Below are 19939 nucleotides of genomic sequence, written 5' to 3'. Positions count from 1 at the left end.
AAAAGTGGATATATGGGTCAATCTCTGGTAACTCTGTACCTAGTTTCTGAAATAGTATTTAAAAGATTATCCAATTCCCAGGCCAGCCCACAGATGCCCATGTAAATCCATACTACAGCTAAAACAGTAAAACCTCACAACATAAAAACAATGACACTACCACAAAAGAAAGAGTATTCTAGTTCATTATGGAACTATCTCTCTAAGTTTTCTAGAGTCCTGCTGTAGGCCAACTGCTAATACAGATGTACATAACCTAGAAGCAGAGGTTAGTGAAGGACAGGCCTGGTACCCAAAAAAACCCCTAAAATATTATAAACCTGAGAATCAAGATATTTTACTTTTAAAACATTGATTAAAAAAATTTAAAACTCTTCCTATATACCCAAAGGCTGGAACCGCAGAATTTCTTTTTTTTAAGTAGGAGTAATGCATCACTTTATTAACATAATTTGGTATAGTCTATAAAATACATTTAGACATGTAGTACTTTCTTTAACATGGAAAACTATAATATTCTTTAAAAGAATATCCTTAGAAAAAGACACTGTAGTGGCACCTGGGTGGCTCAGTGGGTTAAGTCTCTGCCTTCGGCTCAAGTCATGATCTCAGGGTCCTGGGATGGAGCCCCAAATCAGGCTCTCTGCTCAGCAGGGAGCCTGCTTCCTCCTCTCTCTGCCTGTCTCTCTGCCTACTTGTGATCTCTGTCTGTCAAATAAATAAATAAAATCTTAAAAAAAAAAAAAAAAAGAAAAAGAAAGAAAAAAACACTGTATTGGGGGAGAATTCAAGGTCCTAAAGGAGCAGGATTATAGCTGCCATAAAAGCTGCAAGGAGCCTCACTAAGAGAATGCACAGTCATTGTCCAGTTATTAAGGATATAGAAATCGGGGGTACTTGCTTCAGGAGACCAGCCTGCCCAAGGCACTAGCCAGGAATAATGTGAATAGCTGCCCCTGTTGTGTTTATTTAGTTCAGTTACTCGCCATGTGAAGTCCTACTTCAGAGCCTTAGTCTATCAGGGGGAATTGGACCAGTGAAGAGGGAAGAGGTGGAGAGTAGGTCTATAGGTAAGTAAAGGAGAGCAGGAGGAAAAGAACTATTAGTGAGAGCTTATTATTAGACAGGCACAAACACTTTTTACAGACATGATTACAAAATATTATAAAAGAGGCATTATGATCACTATTTTACAGATAAAAATACGAAGGACTAGAGAAGTTAAGAAAGTTGCCCAAGGTCAAGCTGTTGGTAAGTGGTGGAGCAGTGATACAAATCCTAGTCTGTGTAACTCAAGTCATATTCCCAGTCTCTCACAGAACGGGGTTCAGCATTACTCTTCTCCAAGCCCCTGAAGAGTTCTGCTAGCAAACCTCATTACCACAAGAACATATTAACTTTTCTATATCACTTCTTCAGTGTAAAATAAAATAGATACATAAAATGAAGTCTACAGACCCAGAGAAAATTATTTACTTAGATAACAGAAGTAAGAAATATAAGAATTCATTCACTTCCTTTATTTTTTTCCTTTTCTGGTTAATTACAATGTTTCTTTTACTTGAGATTGTTTTTTATGATTTGTCATAGTTCATATTCTTTCCTTATACGATCCTTTAAAAGTGTTTTACGTTACAGAGCAAGGGTCCAGTAACTATGGAAATGTTAACTATAAATTTCCTTTGAGCTGTTAAAGAATAATTTAGCTTTTGATAATCTACTATTAAATTTTGGTTTTATTTTAAATCAGTAACCATAATACAACCATTTATACAAAAGAATTATGTGGAGTAATTGTTTAAATCAAAGTAAGTAACTTATAGAAACTAAAAAGAGAAAGTAAATAAAGATTTTTTTAAATATCTACAGGTTTTGAACATAATATTTTTGAAACTGGATCGGATTTTATTCTAAAAATTTATAGATCTAAATCATATCAAGTAGGAAACCAACTGTGAGAAACTGTAGTTCCATATGCCATTGTATTTTAAGTGTGAGCTACTATAATGCAGTTTTTGGGTTTTAAATTCTGGTTCAGAAATTATTACAATGTTTAAAAAAAAAATAAAAACAGCACAGCACTGTAAAGGAGGAGTTTGGCAAAAATCTAGACTATGAATCTAGCTGAGTACAGAAAAGAATCCAGATACCTACTCATCAGATAAAAGGGTTTTAGTTTGATAATCGGCATATCTAAATTCCAATAATCTTTGTTACTAATTAGCTATACAACCATGGGTCAGAGAATTAACCTCAGTTAAACTGGACCTCAGTTTTCTCTACAGTAAAATAAAGTGTTGTACACTAAATTTCTTTGCAACTACTTAAAAAAAAAAGTGTGACTATGATTTACTTGTTTCAATCGAAAAATATCTGTGAGGAATTTTATATGGAATAGTGAATTAAAGCTGTTTTTATATAAAAACAAAAAACTAGGGTCGCCTGGGTGGCTCAGTGTGTTAAAGCCTCTGCCTTTGGCTCGGGTCACGATCTCAGGGTCCTGGGATCGAGCCCCGCATCAGCCTCTGCCTGCCTCTATGCCTACTCATGATCTCTCTCTCTCTCTGTGTCAAATAAATAAATAAAATCTTAAAAAAAAGAAAAACCTAAATGTTACTTGTTATACTGAATAAATTTTATAGTGATCATATTGCCTTTAGAAAATTAAGCTGAGGGGCGCCTGGGTGGCTCAGCGTGTTAAACCTCTGCCTTCAGCTCAGGTCATGATCTCAGGGTCTTGGGATCCAGCCCCGCATCGAGCTCTCTGCTTATCAGGGAGCCTGCTTCCTCCTCTCTCTGTCTCTCTGCCTGCCTCTCTGCCTACTTGAGATCTCTGTCTGACAAATAAGTAAAATCTTTTAAAATAAATAAATAAGAAAGAAAGAAAATTAAGCTGAATTTTTCAAAGAACTTATATTTAAATTTGTACTGAACTACAATCTACTCTGACTGCCATCCTAAAACACCTCATCCTAGCTCATCTAGAAATTAATGTGTTATATCTATATAAAATGTCATAATTTACAAGATTGATACAATCCTGAAAAGTTGTGGAAGGGATTGTCACTGAGGTGAGGAACAGGAAGGAATTCAATCACAAACCCTTAAAGGTTGAGAAGTCTAATCTAACTTTCCAAATAATATAAAACTTCTTTCTATAAACACTCATGATAGCAATATATATACTCAGCCAACAAAACATTCCAATGCTTACTACACACTCAAATACAAATTTGGATCAATAAAAGGACAGAAGAAAATTGTCACTTAATAATCTTTCTTATTGGGGCGCCTGGGTGGCTCAGTGGGTTAAAGCTTCTGCCTTTGGCTCAGGTCATGATCCCAGGGTTCTGGAAGAGCCCACATTGGGCTCTCTGTTCCGCGGGGAGCCTGCTTCCTCCTCTCTCTCTCTCTGCCTGACTCTCTGCCTACTTGTGATCTCTGTCTGTCAAATAAATAAATAAAATCTTTAAAAAAAAAAAAAAGAATCTTTCTTATCCAGTGATAGATTAAGGAAGATGTGCTATGGAATGCAATATTACGCAGTCAGAAAATCTGCGTTAAAAAAAAATGAGATCTTGCCATTTGAGACAACATGGGTGGGCCTAGAGGGTATTACGCTAAGTGAAATGAGACATACCATATGATTTCATTCGTGTGTAGAATTCAAAAACAAAATAAAATATAAAAAATAAAAACAAAACAAATGAATAAACAAACAAAAAAACAGAATTAGACCTATAAACATAGAGAACAAATGATTATCAGAGGAGAGGAAGGTAGGGGGCTGAGCAAAATAAGTCAAGGGGAGTGGGAGATACAAGCTTCCAGTTATGGAATAAATAAGTCATGGAAATAAAAGGCACAGCATAAGGAATATAGGCAATAATAAATAATATGATGCATAGGGACAGATGGTAGTACACTTGTGGTGAACATAGCATAATGTATAAACTTGTTGTACATCTGAAATAACATAACACTGCACCTCAACTATACTAAAAAAAAAAAAAAAAAATTTTTTTTAAATATTTCCAGGATACCGGGATGGCTGTCAGTTAAGTATCTGCCGTTGGATAAGGTCATGATCCATGGGTCCTGGGATGGAGCCCCTGTCATTGGGCTCCTCTCTCTCTCCCTCTGCCCCTCCCCCCACTCGAACCCTCTCCTGCTTTCTCTTGCTCTCCCTCAAATAAATACATAATCTCAAAAAAAAAAAAACTTTTTTTTTTTTTTTTTGCTACATGTGAGACTGGATTACTTCTGATTTACTTATTACTCATACTACATAACTTCAGATATGCTTTCTCTTCTGATTTGTTTTTAGTTGTCATGGGAATTGGTATTTATAAGAACTCCCCCTTTTAAAAACATGAATGAGCACCTACTAAATTATAAAAATTTAACTTGAAAATGCAGAAATATATTTTAGCTTTTTATTTTTCGTTTTTTAAAAAGATTTTATTTATTTATCTGACAGAGGGAGAGAGATCACAAGTAGGCAGAGAGGCAGGCAGAGAGAGAGAGAGGGAGGGAAGAAGGCTAACCTGCCGAGCAGAGAGCCTGATGCGGGGCTCGATCCCAGGACCCTGAGATCATGACCTGAGCCAAAGGCAGAGGCTTTAACCCACTGAGCCACCTAGGCGCCCCAACTGCTGTATTTTCAAATAGAAAAGAAATCAGCAAAGTTTCAGTAATAGGCATAAGGACTGTGGGAAAGGGTCAATAAACAGCTAATCAGAAAGTCAGATATCAAGGTATTATTATTAATTCATTATTTAAACACAGCCAAGGGCTCAACTTCTCTGTGTCCCTGTCCCTTCATTTTACAAGAGTATAAACCTAGAATTACAGAGCTTGAAAGAACCTCGGAGATTATCTTGCCCACTGCTCTTATTTTACAGATAAAGAAAATGAAACTAAGAAGTCAAATGACTTGCCCAAAACTTACTCCACAAAATAGAGATAATAAAAAAAACCTTTGTCCACTTTAGAGACGTTTTTATCTGAAGAGGAAATGAGATCATAGATTAAAAAAAGGTAGCACTGGGTAATTAAGCAATAGTATAACACTGAAAAAAATCAAAGAGAAGTTTTTCTTATCATGTAAGTCAAAATTTAAATTTCTCTCAATGAGCATACCATGTTTATTCTTTTAACTAAATGCTAAGAAAATATTTGCCCATTTCTGAGGTCACCACATTCCAAAATGATTGAAACAAATAACTTAAAAAAACCTTTTCCATATGCCTAGATGACATAAGCAGTTAAATAGCTTTTTGCAAATTAAAGGAAAATTTCACATGCGCAAATACTACTAAGCTTGAAAATATTCAGTCACAACACAATTTAAAAATATGTAAATGACTAAAAATAAGGGCAAAGAAGTGAACAGAAAAGAAGTCTTACATGTTGTTTGAACGTATTAAATTTCTACATTTTAGTGACCTCTACCTTGTTCCTGTTAAGTAGACCTGCCATCTACAAAGCTATAGAGAAAAACAATAAATTTACTGTTATAAATGACTTCCTAATGATAACTAAATAATGCAGCAGCTTTAAACTATAACTACTTTTAGCACAAAGGATTTTGAGAAAAATTAAGGAATACATTTATGAGAATAGAGATGGAGATGATACAGATAATAGATGGGAAAACAGGTTTGAGGATTGAGGGAAAAAATAAACACATAAAACAACCTAATTCCCATCTCATCAGCTTCAGCAATTTCCAACTTCCTAAACTACATAATTACTTCAGAAGTACCCAAAAGACATGTAAGAAACCTGAGATCACTAAATTGCAAAGAAATAGGAAAACAGGCTAAATTTTATGCATCTCATTAAAAGACCATTAAAAGAGCGGCTATTCCTTCATTCTCATTTAAACACACTGGTCTATATTATATCTAGGCTTGTTCATAATAATTTTGTACCCTGATGAGCAAGTGAACATAGCAATGTATCTAGAAGTTGTTCTTACCTGAAAAGGTATCTAGTGTGCTCACATTTATCTTAATATTATAGATCACACATTAATATACATGCTTAAAGGCAGAGTATACACAAGCAAGTACAGAGGATAATTCTTACAAGGTTTAACTCTAAGAAATTAATACTAACATTTACATGTGCCCACCACTGTTCTAGACACTAAGAATGCAGCAACAAACAAGAAACCTGAAGTTCCTGCCCTCGTGAAGCTGGGAAAAGAGGACAATAAGCAAACCACCTAGTACATCACTTGTCATCTTGATGAAAGTCATCTTTCTAGACCTCGCTTTGCTCTCTATACAACTAGAAAGGTAATATTACCTAGTTAAGTATCATTATAACCTTCTCAAACAAAAATTATGCCCAAACCCCATAAATCAATAGGGCTTGAACTCCAATATTCCCTGCTCTATCCCTGCCTCCAGTGGCACATACATCACAGAATGCAGACCAGTGTAGGAGGTGTAAGCCATGCTATGAAACAGAAGAAAAATAATTGGATCATGGTGAAACTCAACACAGATCTGTGTTCTATATATAAACTAACTACTTAGTAAGTGATGTTTCTCAAATAAGATAATAATGATAAATATAGATTATTTGGAATATATTTTCTCAGTTTCAGTACCAGTGTCCAGATAAGTCATTTTTATTTCAAATATGTTTCAAATATCATGACTGCCAGTTTAAAAATCTTTTAGATTTTTAATTAGATTAATATTAGATTAATTAGATTAATATTAGATTAGATTAATTAATATTAACCAGACTATGATTTTAAGCCACATTTTAACATGATAATCTTGTTTTTCTTACAGTTGAAGAAATAATTTTATATGATGTATCCAAACTTTTGAAGAATTGCAAGAAAACAGGCATAGTCTGACATTTGAGTCTTGTATTTAAAACTGCAAACCAGACGGGCGCCTGGGTGGTTAAGTCGGTTAATTAAGCCTCTGACTCCTGGTTTTGGCTCAGGTCATGATCTCATGGTCATGAGATAGAACCCCACATCAGCCTCCATGCTCAACACAGAGTCTGCTAGGGATTCTCTCTCTCTCTCTTTGCCCCTTCCTGTACCTGTGTGTGTGCTCTTTCTCCCCTAAATAAATAAATCTTATAAAAAAATAAATAACTAAAACTACAAACTAGTTGTAAATGAACAAACAAAATTAAAGGTTGATGTTCTGACCAAGCTACTCTGGTACCAGCAAGCAAGATGTACAGAATTAACTCCTTGATTCATATTATCTCAGTAATTCTGAAATATTAATATATAAGACAGTAAACCAGAGTAAGGAAATATGTATAGATTCCCAACACAAAATGTTAGCTAATAGCTTGAATCAATCAATCAACCAATCACTACCTCTCCTCTCTCTCTCAATTCCCCAGTCAACACATGAAAAAACACAAAGGGCCACCCTCTACAATGAGAAAACTAAGGCTAAAACTTGGACACCAAGAAAAAAACTGAAAGAAATGTTGTTTAGCAACAGGGTCATACTCCTATCTTACTATTAAATAATGAATTGTTCTTTTAAGGGCAGAGGACAAGTCTTACTTTTGTACCTACAGTGCGGGGTCCATACAACCCAATATATGTCTTATTTTGTTGGAAAACACAGAGGTAATTAAAAGAGACACTTCACATCTTCCCACCACCAGAACTGAAGGCCCCTGGCACCAGACATCAGAACTGATGGCCCTCTGGCACCAGAGTCTTTATTCCTTCCATATAATGTATTGCCTTTCTATGAGCGTTACCTCCTTCCTCACTGTCCCATTCCTCCTCCATCAGCCTCCAAAAGAAGTAGAGACATAGATGTTTCTTACATTGACTCTTGATGAAAGCTCAGAGTATAAATTTCACCATTTTGTGAAGGAAAGCTACACAAGTGATTCATGCAGAAAACTCAAGAATAACCAGTTAAAACATTCCTCAGTTAGGCTCTTTCAATCAGCATTTATCTTAGGCTTATGGCAGATACTTGACCAAACACTATATATAAACTAAGCTCAGTAGCATATATCTATAAATCAAAAAGCTATATGTTCCAAAATCAGATGTTCAAATGCAAAAATGCTTTGCAGTAAAAATCCTAATATTCTTGCCTCTGTGGAGGGCTATCCACACCCATTAGCAGTATGTGCCACAGAGACTCCTATACACAGGATCAACACATCTATAAAAAAACTGGATCTGACTGTATTTACATTACTAAATAATTGTGGCAGCAAAGTTCTGCACATAAAACTTTCATCAATACCCTAAATTTGTCTTCTTCTTTTCAAACAACTGAAAGCATTAAAACTGACATATCATTCACAGAAATATGAAGCACTCAAAATCAGCACTGACCATTATGGATGGTTTGTAGGCCCTGGGTTCTATACTAGGAGGTGCTATAGGCATGACCACCATAGAAGCAGACTTGTCTATTGATGGCCCAACAGACTGAAGGAAAAACCAACTACTAAAGAAGCTATAAGTGTCTGGCTTTTTCAAGAACTAATCATTCTAAGTTTTTTTATACTCAATTTCATAGGTCCTGTCACATCTTAAAAACCATTCAGAGTTCAATTAACTTAGAAACTTCCTTAAACATGAAATATTAAGCAATATTATCTTTGCCTAAAAGCCTGTGTATACCTTATGTTCTAATATAGTTAGAAAAGATTTTTACAAAATACCTTCACCCTTTATTTTGAAAACACAGGGCCTCTGTTCTCTCCCCAAAAAACTATGGCAAAAATTCAATTTTATTCTCAGTAATTATAGCATGACTAATTAAACTCTGGTATGTTTGGTTAAAAAAAAAATTTCTTTTTCCTGAGAATAAACAATGGGGAAAGAACAGTTTCCTCAGCAAAAGGTTCTGGGAGAACTGGATAGCCACAAGCAAAAGCATGAACCTGGACCACTATCTTATACTCAAAATAAATAAAAGAATAGAAAAGAGAACTGAAACTGCAAAATGCCTAAAGAAAACAGGGTGTTAAGTGCTTTGACACTGTCTGTATTTAACATCAAATGCAAAGGAAATAATAAATAAGTAAAAATATTTAAGCAAAAATATTTTTATTTAAGCAAAATAAAGCAAAAATTATTTCTTATTTATTTAAGCAAAAATAAATAAGTAGGCCTACATCATATTAAAAGGCTTCTGTACAGGGGTGCGTGGGTAGATGAGTCAGTTAAGCCTCCACCGCTTTATTTCAGTGGTGAAAGCCTCAGCTTTGGGCTCCATACTGGGTTATAGAGTCTGCTTAAGATTCCCTCTTCTGGGGTGCCTGGGTGGCTCAGTTGATTAAGTGTCTGCCTTCACCTCAGGTCATGATCTCAGGGCGTGGGACCAAGCCCTCCACCAGGCTCACCACTCAGTGTGAGTCTGCTTCTCTCTCTCCCTCTGGTCTCTCTTGGTTTCACTCTCTCTCAAATAAATAAAATCTTTAAAAAAAAAAAAGATTCCCTCTACCTTACCCTCTGTTCTTCCCCAGTGCCATGATCTCTGTTTGTCCTTCTCTAAAAAAAAAAAAAGAAAACAAACTGAAAAGGTAACCTAGTGAACGGGAGAAAATACTTGACAGTTATATCTGATGATAAGATGCTACTATCCAAAATACAGAAAGAGCTCATATAACTCAACAGCAAAAAACTTAAAACAACCCAATTAAAAAACTGGACAGAAGAACTAAAAAGATATTTTTCAAAAAAAAGACATAAATGGCCAAAAGTTTCATGAAAAGGTACCTGATATCACTCACTAATCATGAGAGACATGTAAATCAAAACCACAATGAACTACCAAGTCACACCTGTTAGAATGGCTATCATCAAAAAGACAAGAAATAACAAGTGTTGGCAAAAATGTGAAATCCTCATGCACTGTGCTGGGAATGTAAACTGGTGAAGCCGTTAAGGAAAACACTATGAAAGTTCCTTAAAAAATTAAAAATAGAACTACCATATGATCCAGCAATCCCACTTCTAAGTATAAATTTTTCAAAGAAAATGAAAACAGGGTATCAAAGAGATATCTGCACTCCTTTGTTTATGGCAGCATTATTCACAAGAGCCAAGATGTGGAAACAACCTAAATGTCAATAAACAAATGGAGAAAGAAGATGTGGTGTATATGTATATATAATAAAATATTACTCAGCTATGAGAAAGACGAAAATCCTGTCATTTGTGACAACATTGAATGGACCTTGAGGGCATTATGCTAAATGAAGTAAGTCACACAGAAAGACAATACTGCATGACATCGCGTACGTGAAATTTAAAAAAAAAAAAAACCCTCAAATTCATAGAGAGTTGTAAAGTGGTTGCAAGAGGCTGGAATGTGCAGGAAATAAGGAGTGGTTATTAAAAGGGTACAAACTTTCATCTGTAAAATGATTAAGGTCTCAGGAACTATTGTAAAACATGGTGAGCATAGTTGATAACACTGTACTGTGTAACTGAAATTTTTTAAGAGAGTAGAACTTAAATATTCTTACCAAAAAAGAAAAGAAGTAAGGGAAAGGAAGAAAGGGAGGGAGAGAAAGAAATGAAAGAAGAGAAACTGGCTCTCAAAAAACTTGGTATAATGTAAAGGCACCTAGGAAAATATCAAATTCACAAAGACAAGAACTTGGTTCACTTAGCCCACACACACATATATGTACACCATAATCCATGCTTTATTAGGTTAATAAACACAGAAATCATACATCCAAAACAGTGCTATCTCATATATAAAGATTTTGAGGCAATATTTTTTAAAATAAAAAAAAAAAGGCTCAAAGAGCAATATCCTTTAATGAGAAAATAGTTAAATAAATAATTAACCAACACACTGTAGTTGTTGTGCATACAAAGACAGAATTAGGCCCAGTGACCTCTCCTCACCCAGGCTGGGTCCTGCCCTACTCTATTCCCCCTTGTCAGGATGCGCTTGGTCAAGAGCATCCCAGTCACTCCAGTGCCGCCTCCACTGGGCAGGGACGGCAGATCCTCATTTATCCAATACAGGTATCCTGTGCACTCCCATCCAAATGCAAACCCCACAGCCCAGCCTGCTCACAAAGGAGCACCTAGAAGGTCCTAATCAGGCCCAGGACTCAAATCCCCACTCTCCTACCTTTGGCGCTGCAGTGGAGACCCCCAAACATATTGGTAAGCCTATTGGTAAAACAGCTGAGTGAAGTATGTGAGACAGAGGTCCACAAATCAAATCATCCCCCCAGGGCCTGTTATGTCCCCAGAGGCACCTTCATCTGAATTGGGCATGTCTCTGAACACCTAGTTATCCCAGATGACACTCTGAAGCCAGACTGAGTTCCCCTCCAAGATGATGTTTTCCACGGAGGAAACAATTCAGCTGGCCATCCAGGGCTCAAACATACTCTTGTGAGATTTGAGTCTCCCCAGCCTTCAGGTTCTAAGTCCAACAGACAACCAAATGGCAAGATACTAGAGAGATCTCATCTCACCACTGTGCAAGATGACAATGCCTCCAGGATCCTGATACAAGAGGGTGGCAGTCTTCTCCCAGAAGTGAAATGTTAGGGAACTAGAGGAAGGAGGAATTCTGGGAACTAGACTTCTAAAAACCTGAGACTGAGCAGGGGAGCAAAACCAGGGCCATAACAAGGAAAACCAACATTTCCCTTGGTAGAAAACTAGGCCTTGTTAGACTCCAGCACTGGGTTCATCCGGGGCCTTGTAATATTCTGTCTTCTCACCCTTTCTTTCCCTGGGAGACTGGGGAAAGGCTCATTTTCTCTGACTCCCCCTAAACTAAGATAGGGCTAAACTAAGATAAATGTGTGGACATGTATGTAACTTAAAAATTCATTCTAAAGACAACTGCAAAAGAGAAGTTCTTTTTAAATACAACACCCCTGAATAAACATATTGTGTTTTGTTTAATCCCTATATAATTCCTTACAATCTCAATGCTTGTGTTTTTTACATGACAAGCCACAATAAACCTATGCTGAATAAAGAAATAAATGAATAAATGAGCAAAAGAATAAATAAGGAAATCTACGCAGAATAAAATATGTCTCTGCAAAGAGCCAATCTGAAAGAAGTTCCCAGATTTATACCATCTAATAGAAGAGAGTAAAGAAGAGAAGCAGATAATAGCATATTTCTGGTAGAAAGGTCATGATCTACAACTCCATATGCTACACATGGAGGATGATAAGAGGAACCACCTTGGCCATGACACAAATAAGCCCAACTCTGCAGCACATATTGTGCTGGAGAGGGAGAGCTTCCTAAGGACACAGGAGGGAATGCACCGGTCTGAATCATCTATGTATCTCTAATAAATATTAGGGTAAAATTACTTTGTCGGTTAAACATATCATTTTATTCTAATAACCCTTATGAACAACTTCCCTTAAGCATTATGTTGAAATGACAATACTTACTTGGAAATATAAATGTACTTATATAAACATATATTTATTTGTTTATATATGTATATATATTATATATATTTATTTTTAACAAATACATTGTTTTTATGCTTTTTTTCTTTTAAATATTTTATTTATTTATGAGAGAGAGAGAGAGAGAGAGAATGAGTGGGGGGAGGGGCAGAGGGAGAAAGAGAATCTCAAGTAGACACTATGCTGAGGATGGAGCCCGACATGGGGCTGGATCTCATGACCCTGAGATCATGACCTGAAACTAAATCAAGAGTTAGACATTTAACCAACTGAGACATTCAGGAGGCCTTCTATTTTTTTTTTTTTTTAATAAAGAGATCTCATAGTTTTATAGTTTCAGCTCCTCTAATATATTTATCTATAAAGTATTTCTCAGTTCCTTCTTGATAGAAGATATAATTATAAGTGTTTCATTATAATTCACATGTCATGAAATGTTTCCCAAATTTTCATATCATATATAAACACATATCACAAATTTTAACCTCTACTTATGTAGATACAAAAAAACAGCTCTTAAGATAAAATGTGACACTAATTACCCCAAATACAAATATTTTAAAATAAATGCTACAAGAAAATTTGACATTTTGTGAATTTTTTGAAATCTTTCTGAAGCTTTGCTACAAAGCTAATTCTGTTGCACATGAGCCTTTGAAAACACTAATAGTGAAAATGCCAGCTGAATTTTAAATACTTTCACTACGCAACAAAACTATATAATGTTGATATTCTAAAAGTAAAAGATTAATAATATTAATCTTCCTAGTATTCAACAGCTTCATAAACATTTAATTGACTCACTCAAAAAACACTGACTGAGTAGCAACTATATTTGCTAGTTATTTATAGAGAAAGTCCTGGAAATCTAAAAGTGAACAAGATAGGTAAGATCTTACCACTACCCACATGTAGCTTCTACTCTAATGGGTAGAAACAATGAATAAATAAATAAATAGAAAAGGAAATGTCAAATCAGGATGAGTGTTCTGATGAAAACAAAACTAGATTAGATGATTGTCACAGCTAGCTGTTCTCAGGTGACATTAAAATAAGGCCTAAAAAAAAAAATCAAAATGAGAACTGAATGCCAACAGGGGACAGATACTGAAGATCTAGGGGAAGAAGGTTCCAGATAGAACATCAAATTCAAGGGCTGTAAAGTAAGAATGAATTTGGGGTATCTGAGGAAAATGGAAAAAGCAAGTATAATGTGATATGGGGTAAGTAGATGTCAGACTGCGTCGAATCTGCTAAAATAAAGAGTTTGGATTAGAGTCTAAGTGCGAAGGCTTTTTGTTTTAAATTTAATTATAGAAAGTTTAAATGTGTGTGAAAAAAAAAGAACAGAGCAAAAGGGATCCACATATATTTATCATCCAGTTTCAACAATTATCAATTCATGCCTAGTCTTGCTTTATCTGTACCTTTATTCATTCCCCATCTACCCCCGAGACATACCATTTTTTTGGTTATGTTAGTCACCATACAATACATCATTAGTTTCTGATGTAGTGTTCCATGATTCATTGTTTGCATATAATACCCAGTGCTCCATGCAATACATGCCCTTCTTAATACCCATCACCAAGCTCACTGATCCTCCCACCCCCTCCCCTTCATTTCTATACATTTTAACATGTATCACTAAAAGATAAGGACTCTTCTTACAAATATAACCCCTATCAAAAGTACTATCACTAAATCATTATTTTCAGTAATAATTTATTAAAATCACCAACTATCTAGCCAGTGTCCAAATTTTTCTGTGTATCAATTTTTTCTGAAGCTCACTGGTTCAAGTCAAATCCAAATAAGGTCCAGACTCTTCAGTTACTGAGTTTTGTGGTCTTTTAATATATAGATTATGATTCCATCACTTTTTTCTCCTTACAATTTATTTGTTGGGAGGCAAAGAAAAACTGGGTTACTTGTCCTATCGGATTTTCCACACTCCAGACTTCCCGATGGCATCCTTACAGTATCACTTACCACGTTCCTCTGTCTACTGTATTTCCTACAAACTGGTAGTTAGATATGAATGTTTAACCAGATTCAGGTTCAAACTTCTAGCAAAACTACTCCATACCATAGTTGATGTTATGGACTCTGACTGGGAAGCACATAATGTGTTCTCTCTATATGCATATATTAGCAGTTAGTAATAATTATCTTAGATCTATTATAATACTTAATTAGGGGTTGTAAAATATTGATATTACAATTCTATAATTCCTTCTTTATTTATCAACTGAAATACATCAGTAAAGGAAAAACTTCCTTCATCAACCATTTGCTTAACAGTGTAAGAAAAATACTTGATTCTCTTTATTTTTAAGTTTGTTTTATTTTATTTTATTTTATTTTATTTATTTGACAGAGAGACATCACAAGTAGGCAGAGAGGCAGGCAGAGAGAGAGAGAGGAGGAAGCAGGCTCCCTGCTCAGCAGAGAGCCCGATGCGGGACTCGATCCCAGGACCCTGAGATCATGACCTGAGCCGAAGGCAGCGGCTTAACCCACTGAACCACCCAGGTGCCCAATTTTTAAGTTTTTCAAATAATAAAATGGCTGCTTAGTGTACTGATTAGTTTCAGTAGGGAAGTTTTTAAAGATCTTTCTAAATACTGTCAGGAGAATACAGTGATATGTAGGAAAGCAAGAGTGAAAGCACCGACACCACTTAGAAGGCTCTTGCAGGAGTCTAAATGACTCCTAATGATGATGAGTTATACCAGGATGGTAGAGAAGATGAAGAAAAGCAGACAGATTAAATATATATTTGGAATGTAAAGTCTAGAGGACTTGCCGATAGATTATATTTTCGTGGTTAGGGGAAAAAATATCAACAAGCATCTAAGCGCCTTAGTTTATGGGAAACACTAAAAAGAGAGCAGATTTAAGGAAAATTAAATAAATATTTACCAAATCCTTATTACTGTTTTTTTCTTTATCCTGACTGAAAATAATTAAAAATTTCAGAAAGTAGAAATAAAATAGTCTTATGGTATTTTTTGATAATAATTTTTTCCTAAAATAAAAATAACATCAAAGAAGATAAATCTCTACTCTTTTTCCTCAGACAACTCATTTTCTCACCTTTCCCCCCATATAAATTAACAAAGGACACCGTGGCCAAAAAATTTTACTCTTGATCTTAACCAAATGGCTGAGAAGCAATACTGGGTAAAAAATTTTTAAATGTAATAAATATTATTACTATCTTTTTAAAAATATTTTTTATTTAAGTTCAATTAATTAACATATAGTGTATATTATTGTTTTCAGAGGTATAGGCCTGTAACCTTATAATAAATATTATTTTTTATAAGATTTTACTTATTTATTTATCTGAAACTGAGAAGGAGAACATAAGCAGAGAGAGGGGCAGAAGAAGAGGAGAGGCAGGTTCCCCACTGAGCAGAGAGCCTGACATGGGGCTTGATCCCAGGACCCTGGGATCATGATCTGAGCTGAAAGCAGATGCTTAACCAACTGAGCCACCCAGGTGCCCAGTAATAAATATGGTTTCAAACAAGAATAATTATCAATCTCTCATACAAGCTAACATACCACCATAAATAGAATGGATATACAAACAGCTGGATACAGAAAAATTAGAGAAACAGAGCTCAAAAACATTAACCAGTTACTTAGCATTAACAACTTAATCTTGGGGGAAGATGGGAGCTCCAATTCATCTTTTACAAGCTAATTTTCCATTCTCCCATTTCTAAGTGAGTAATAATAATTCAAATAGTACTGTTGGGTCCCTTGTCTCTCCCTCAAAAGGGAGAATATGGAAGGTTTAAGAAGAAAGAAAAGAGCCTAACCTCAAATTATTATCAACAGCAATAAAAATAGTTAATATTACTTTCTGAATGACAAGATTTCTAGACACAATACCTCAATTTTCATATACAAAATGGATATGAGATTTGCCACAAATCATTTCTTCATATAAAAATTTCATAATGTGGGATGCCTGGGGGGCTCAGTTGGTTAAGCGGCTGACTTCAGCTCAGGTCGTGATCCCAGTGTCCTGGGATCGAGTCCCACATCGGGTTCCTTGCTCAGCAGGGAGCCTGCTTCTCCCTCTGCCTCTGCCTGTCATTCTGTCTGCCTTGCTCACTCTCTCTCTCTCTGACAAATAAATAAAATCTTTAAAAAAAAATTTCATAATGTTACCCTATTTTGATAACATACATTAACAGAATATCTGATTAATTGGTAAGATAAAAATGACAAATGAATCACTCCTTTGTAATGAATCATTCTTATATGTATTATACTTATGAGTAACAGCTAAACAAATGCTACTGATCTCCGTTAGGCCTTATAACTATACTTATGCATAAGTGCAGCTTATTTAATGGTAACTGTATTCTAGGATACAATGTCCTTCTTCTAATATGCAAAGATAGCTCTGGGTTACATTTCCCTACATCAACACTGCTCCTGTTAATTGTACTCTATTGAGCTACTCAGAGCAAAACAAACAGTTCTGTCAGCTAAAAAAAACTACAAGGTGAGAAAATAAGATACGTATAAATAAATTCTAAATATTACAAATACAGATAAAATATTTCAATAATTGAAGAGAGAGATATCCCGGACCTATAGGAAACTGTTGAAAAGAAAGGAGTCTAAGTTCATCTGCAAAAGCTATTAAGTCTAAAGAATTTTTTAAAAAAGATTCCATAAGATCTTCAATATAAACATTAAAATACATAAAATTCTATTTCTTATGTACAGTTATAAAATATTTTGAAATCTGACATAGGATTTTCTTTAAATACTACATTTTAAATGCTACTTTTAAATGCTTGTCTTGACATTAATTTTAAAAGAAAGATAATTAACTGTTTTGTGCTTCTGTGTATTTTCCTTGCTGAGAATCATGAATGTTTTAATGCAAATCAGCTCCACCAAACATCTTCATAGATGACATTATGTATTCTGAATATCAATTATTCAAAAATGCATAGTCAGAAGATTTCCAAATCGTTTGTTTAAACACAGAATGTACAAATATCAAACAATATATCAACATTCTCTGTAATACAAAATAGATCCTTTATATTCATGTATATGTCATAAGGCAGACTGACTCTTACCCTTAAATGCTTCTGCTAATCTACATTCTCCATCTAAAACAGCACATTTTTTCTCTCATTCCACTTCATTCCCACTGCCTCCCCTTGGTAAAATTTTGTTTCTTCCTTCTCATTCTCCCTTTCTAGATGCTAAGCAATCCCCAAATACAGTTTGTTACTCTGCCAATCTTCTAATAGATTATCCTTACCCTGTAAATAAGGTGAGAAATAGAGTTATAGCTTAGCTTGACAATAGCAGAGCACATATTTTCATTCCCTTTACCTTTCTCATTGCTATTTCTTTGACCTCCTCTCAAAAATACTTTCTCCCACACTATTAGTGTGGGAGAAAGTATTTCTGTAAAAATTAGTGTAATATAGTTTCCAAGGAGTTGGGTTAGAATGTCACCCTAATTACTTTATACAAGTTAGAGATATGCAAACCCAGAATTTCAAGAATTTCAAGGATTATCTGATCCCAAGGAAAACTGTTGGGGCTTACTGAATCAAAATAAGCATTTTAATAAAAACTCCAGGTGATTTATGGACAGTCGAATTTGGTATCTTAATAGATTTTAATAGATATGTAACTAATAGATAATAGGAAAGACACAGGTAATAAGTGGATGATCCCATAACATGATCTTTGAGAGAGAAGTGAGTTTTTATAATTCAATGGTTAAAGAACATTAATTATATAATGCCAGTAGAGAATTAGGCCAATCCTAATAACATCTCTGGAGCTTGAGAATTCAGAGTAAAAAAGGATCACAGATATTCTTTTATTATTTTGGTATGGTTTTCCTATCCCCTTCCTTTATATTTCTCCAGGTTTATCTTCTGTCTTGGGGTTTGGTTTTTGTTATATTTTTTCATGTTTTTATTTTAGATTGCCTCCAATTTCTTTTGTAAAAATATGGGATATTTGGGGTACCTGGGTGGCTCAGTGGGTTGAGCCACTGCCTTCGGCTCAAGTCATGATCTCAGGGTCCTGGGCTCGAGCCCCTCATTGGGCTCTCTGCTCAGTGGGGAGCCCGCTTCCCCCCTCTCTCTCTGCCTGTCTCTGCCTACTTGTGATCTCTCTTTCTCTGTCAAATAAATAAATATTTTTTAAAAACGGGATATTTAAAAAAAATCAATTCAAAAAAGTATTCATACATATATACATATATCCACACTCTTGGGTATACCTTTCTCTAACCTAATTTACTGACCAACTTACTTTCAAAATTCTGTGTATGTCTATCCAATCTTATTAAAATATCATCTCCATGGAAATATTCTTTGCCTAACCTCCAAAGTTTTTTTTTTTTTTAAATATTTTATTTATTTGACAGACAAAGATCACAAGTAGGCAGAGAGGCAGGCAGAGAGAGAGGGAGAGGAGGAAGCAAGCTCCCCGCCGAGCAGAGAGCCCGATGCGGGGCTCGATCCCAGGATTCTGAGATCATGACCTGAGCCGAAGGCAGAGGCTTTAACCCACTGAGCCACCCAGGTGCCCCTAACCTCCAAAGTTTTAAAAATGAACATAAATGACCAAATACTATATAACAGAATTTCCCCCCACTTTCTCCCTAAAACTAAACTTTATGAGACCAGGGATGGATATACCTATACAACAAAACACAATTTTGAAGAACATCTATTCATAAATCACTACCAAAAACTCCAAAGAAAAAGAGAAATTGGAAAGTTTAGTTTAAGACATTCTTCACATTCTTTTATTCCTTACCAATTAATGAACTAACATAGCTTTTAGTGCTACAAGAAATGCTAAATGCTACAAGAAATGCTAAAATTTGAAGCTATTTCTCTCCTCAAACATTAGGTGACACAATCCTGCCCTGGACTGTTCAGATTATCATTACCTCCCTGCCAGAAAGAAAATACACGAAGAGATATTTAAATCTATTCTTCAAAGTACCTGGAAGCATACCAAATAATAGTATAAAATAAAAACACGAGTTGAGAAGACAACGAACAAGGAAGGCCCACACCAATCATCTGAATCTGAAACTCAAGCTCTCCAAATTTAGTCTATAAAAAAGCAAACCTCACATGACAAAATCACTTATCACAAACTCTGTAAGGTTGTAGCCTCTGATGAAAAAAATACCTAATGATTAAACAAACCATGTAACTGGCCATCTCTTATCTCAGTTCTCCAAATAGTCTGATTTTCAATTTTTTTTTTCCTGAGTAATTAAGCTCCCTTTGAATTTTTTTTTTAAAGATTTTGTTCATTTATTTGTCAGAGAGAGAGAGTGAGCACAAGCAGGGGGAGCAGCTGGCAGCAGAAGCAGCAAATCCATGTGGTTCCAGGGTCAATTTTAAGTATATTAAAATTTTTAAAAATATATATCCTACTGGTTTGCTTCTCTACGTGAAATGTGACACAG

The 19939-nt window shown here is 35.2% G+C and overlaps 1 protein-coding gene and 1 pseudogene across 7 annotated transcripts in view; one reads left to right on the top strand and one right to left on the bottom strand.

Annotated features, from left to right (window-relative positions):
• The window catches only part of NUBPL (NUBP iron-sulfur cluster assembly factor, mitochondrial), a 200109-nt gene that overhangs the window by 59449 nt on the left and 120721 nt on the right, over positions 1–19939 (bottom strand). For 6 of the 7 annotated variants that reach the window (XM_059371241.1, XM_059371244.1, XM_059371243.1 and 3 more), the window contains one exon: positions 9479–9520. The exons of the other annotated variant lie outside the window; for it this stretch is intronic. In XM_059371241.1, coding sequence (XP_059227224.1) covers positions 9479–9520 — 42 coding nt within the window. The remainder of the gene's footprint in view (positions 1–9478; positions 9521–19939) is intronic. 7 annotated transcript variants of the gene reach the window in all.
• Positions 10221–11660, top strand: LOC132029184 (cell division cycle-associated protein 3-like; annotated as a pseudogene).

The sequence above is a fragment of the Mustela nigripes genome, chromosome 13, assembly GCF_022355385.1.
Source record: "Mustela nigripes isolate SB6536 chromosome 13, MUSNIG.SB6536, whole genome shotgun sequence".
In the NCBI taxonomy this organism is placed as follows: Eukaryota; Metazoa; Chordata; class Mammalia; order Carnivora; family Mustelidae; genus Mustela; species Mustela nigripes.
This window is presented reverse-complemented; position numbering and strand designations above follow the sequence as displayed.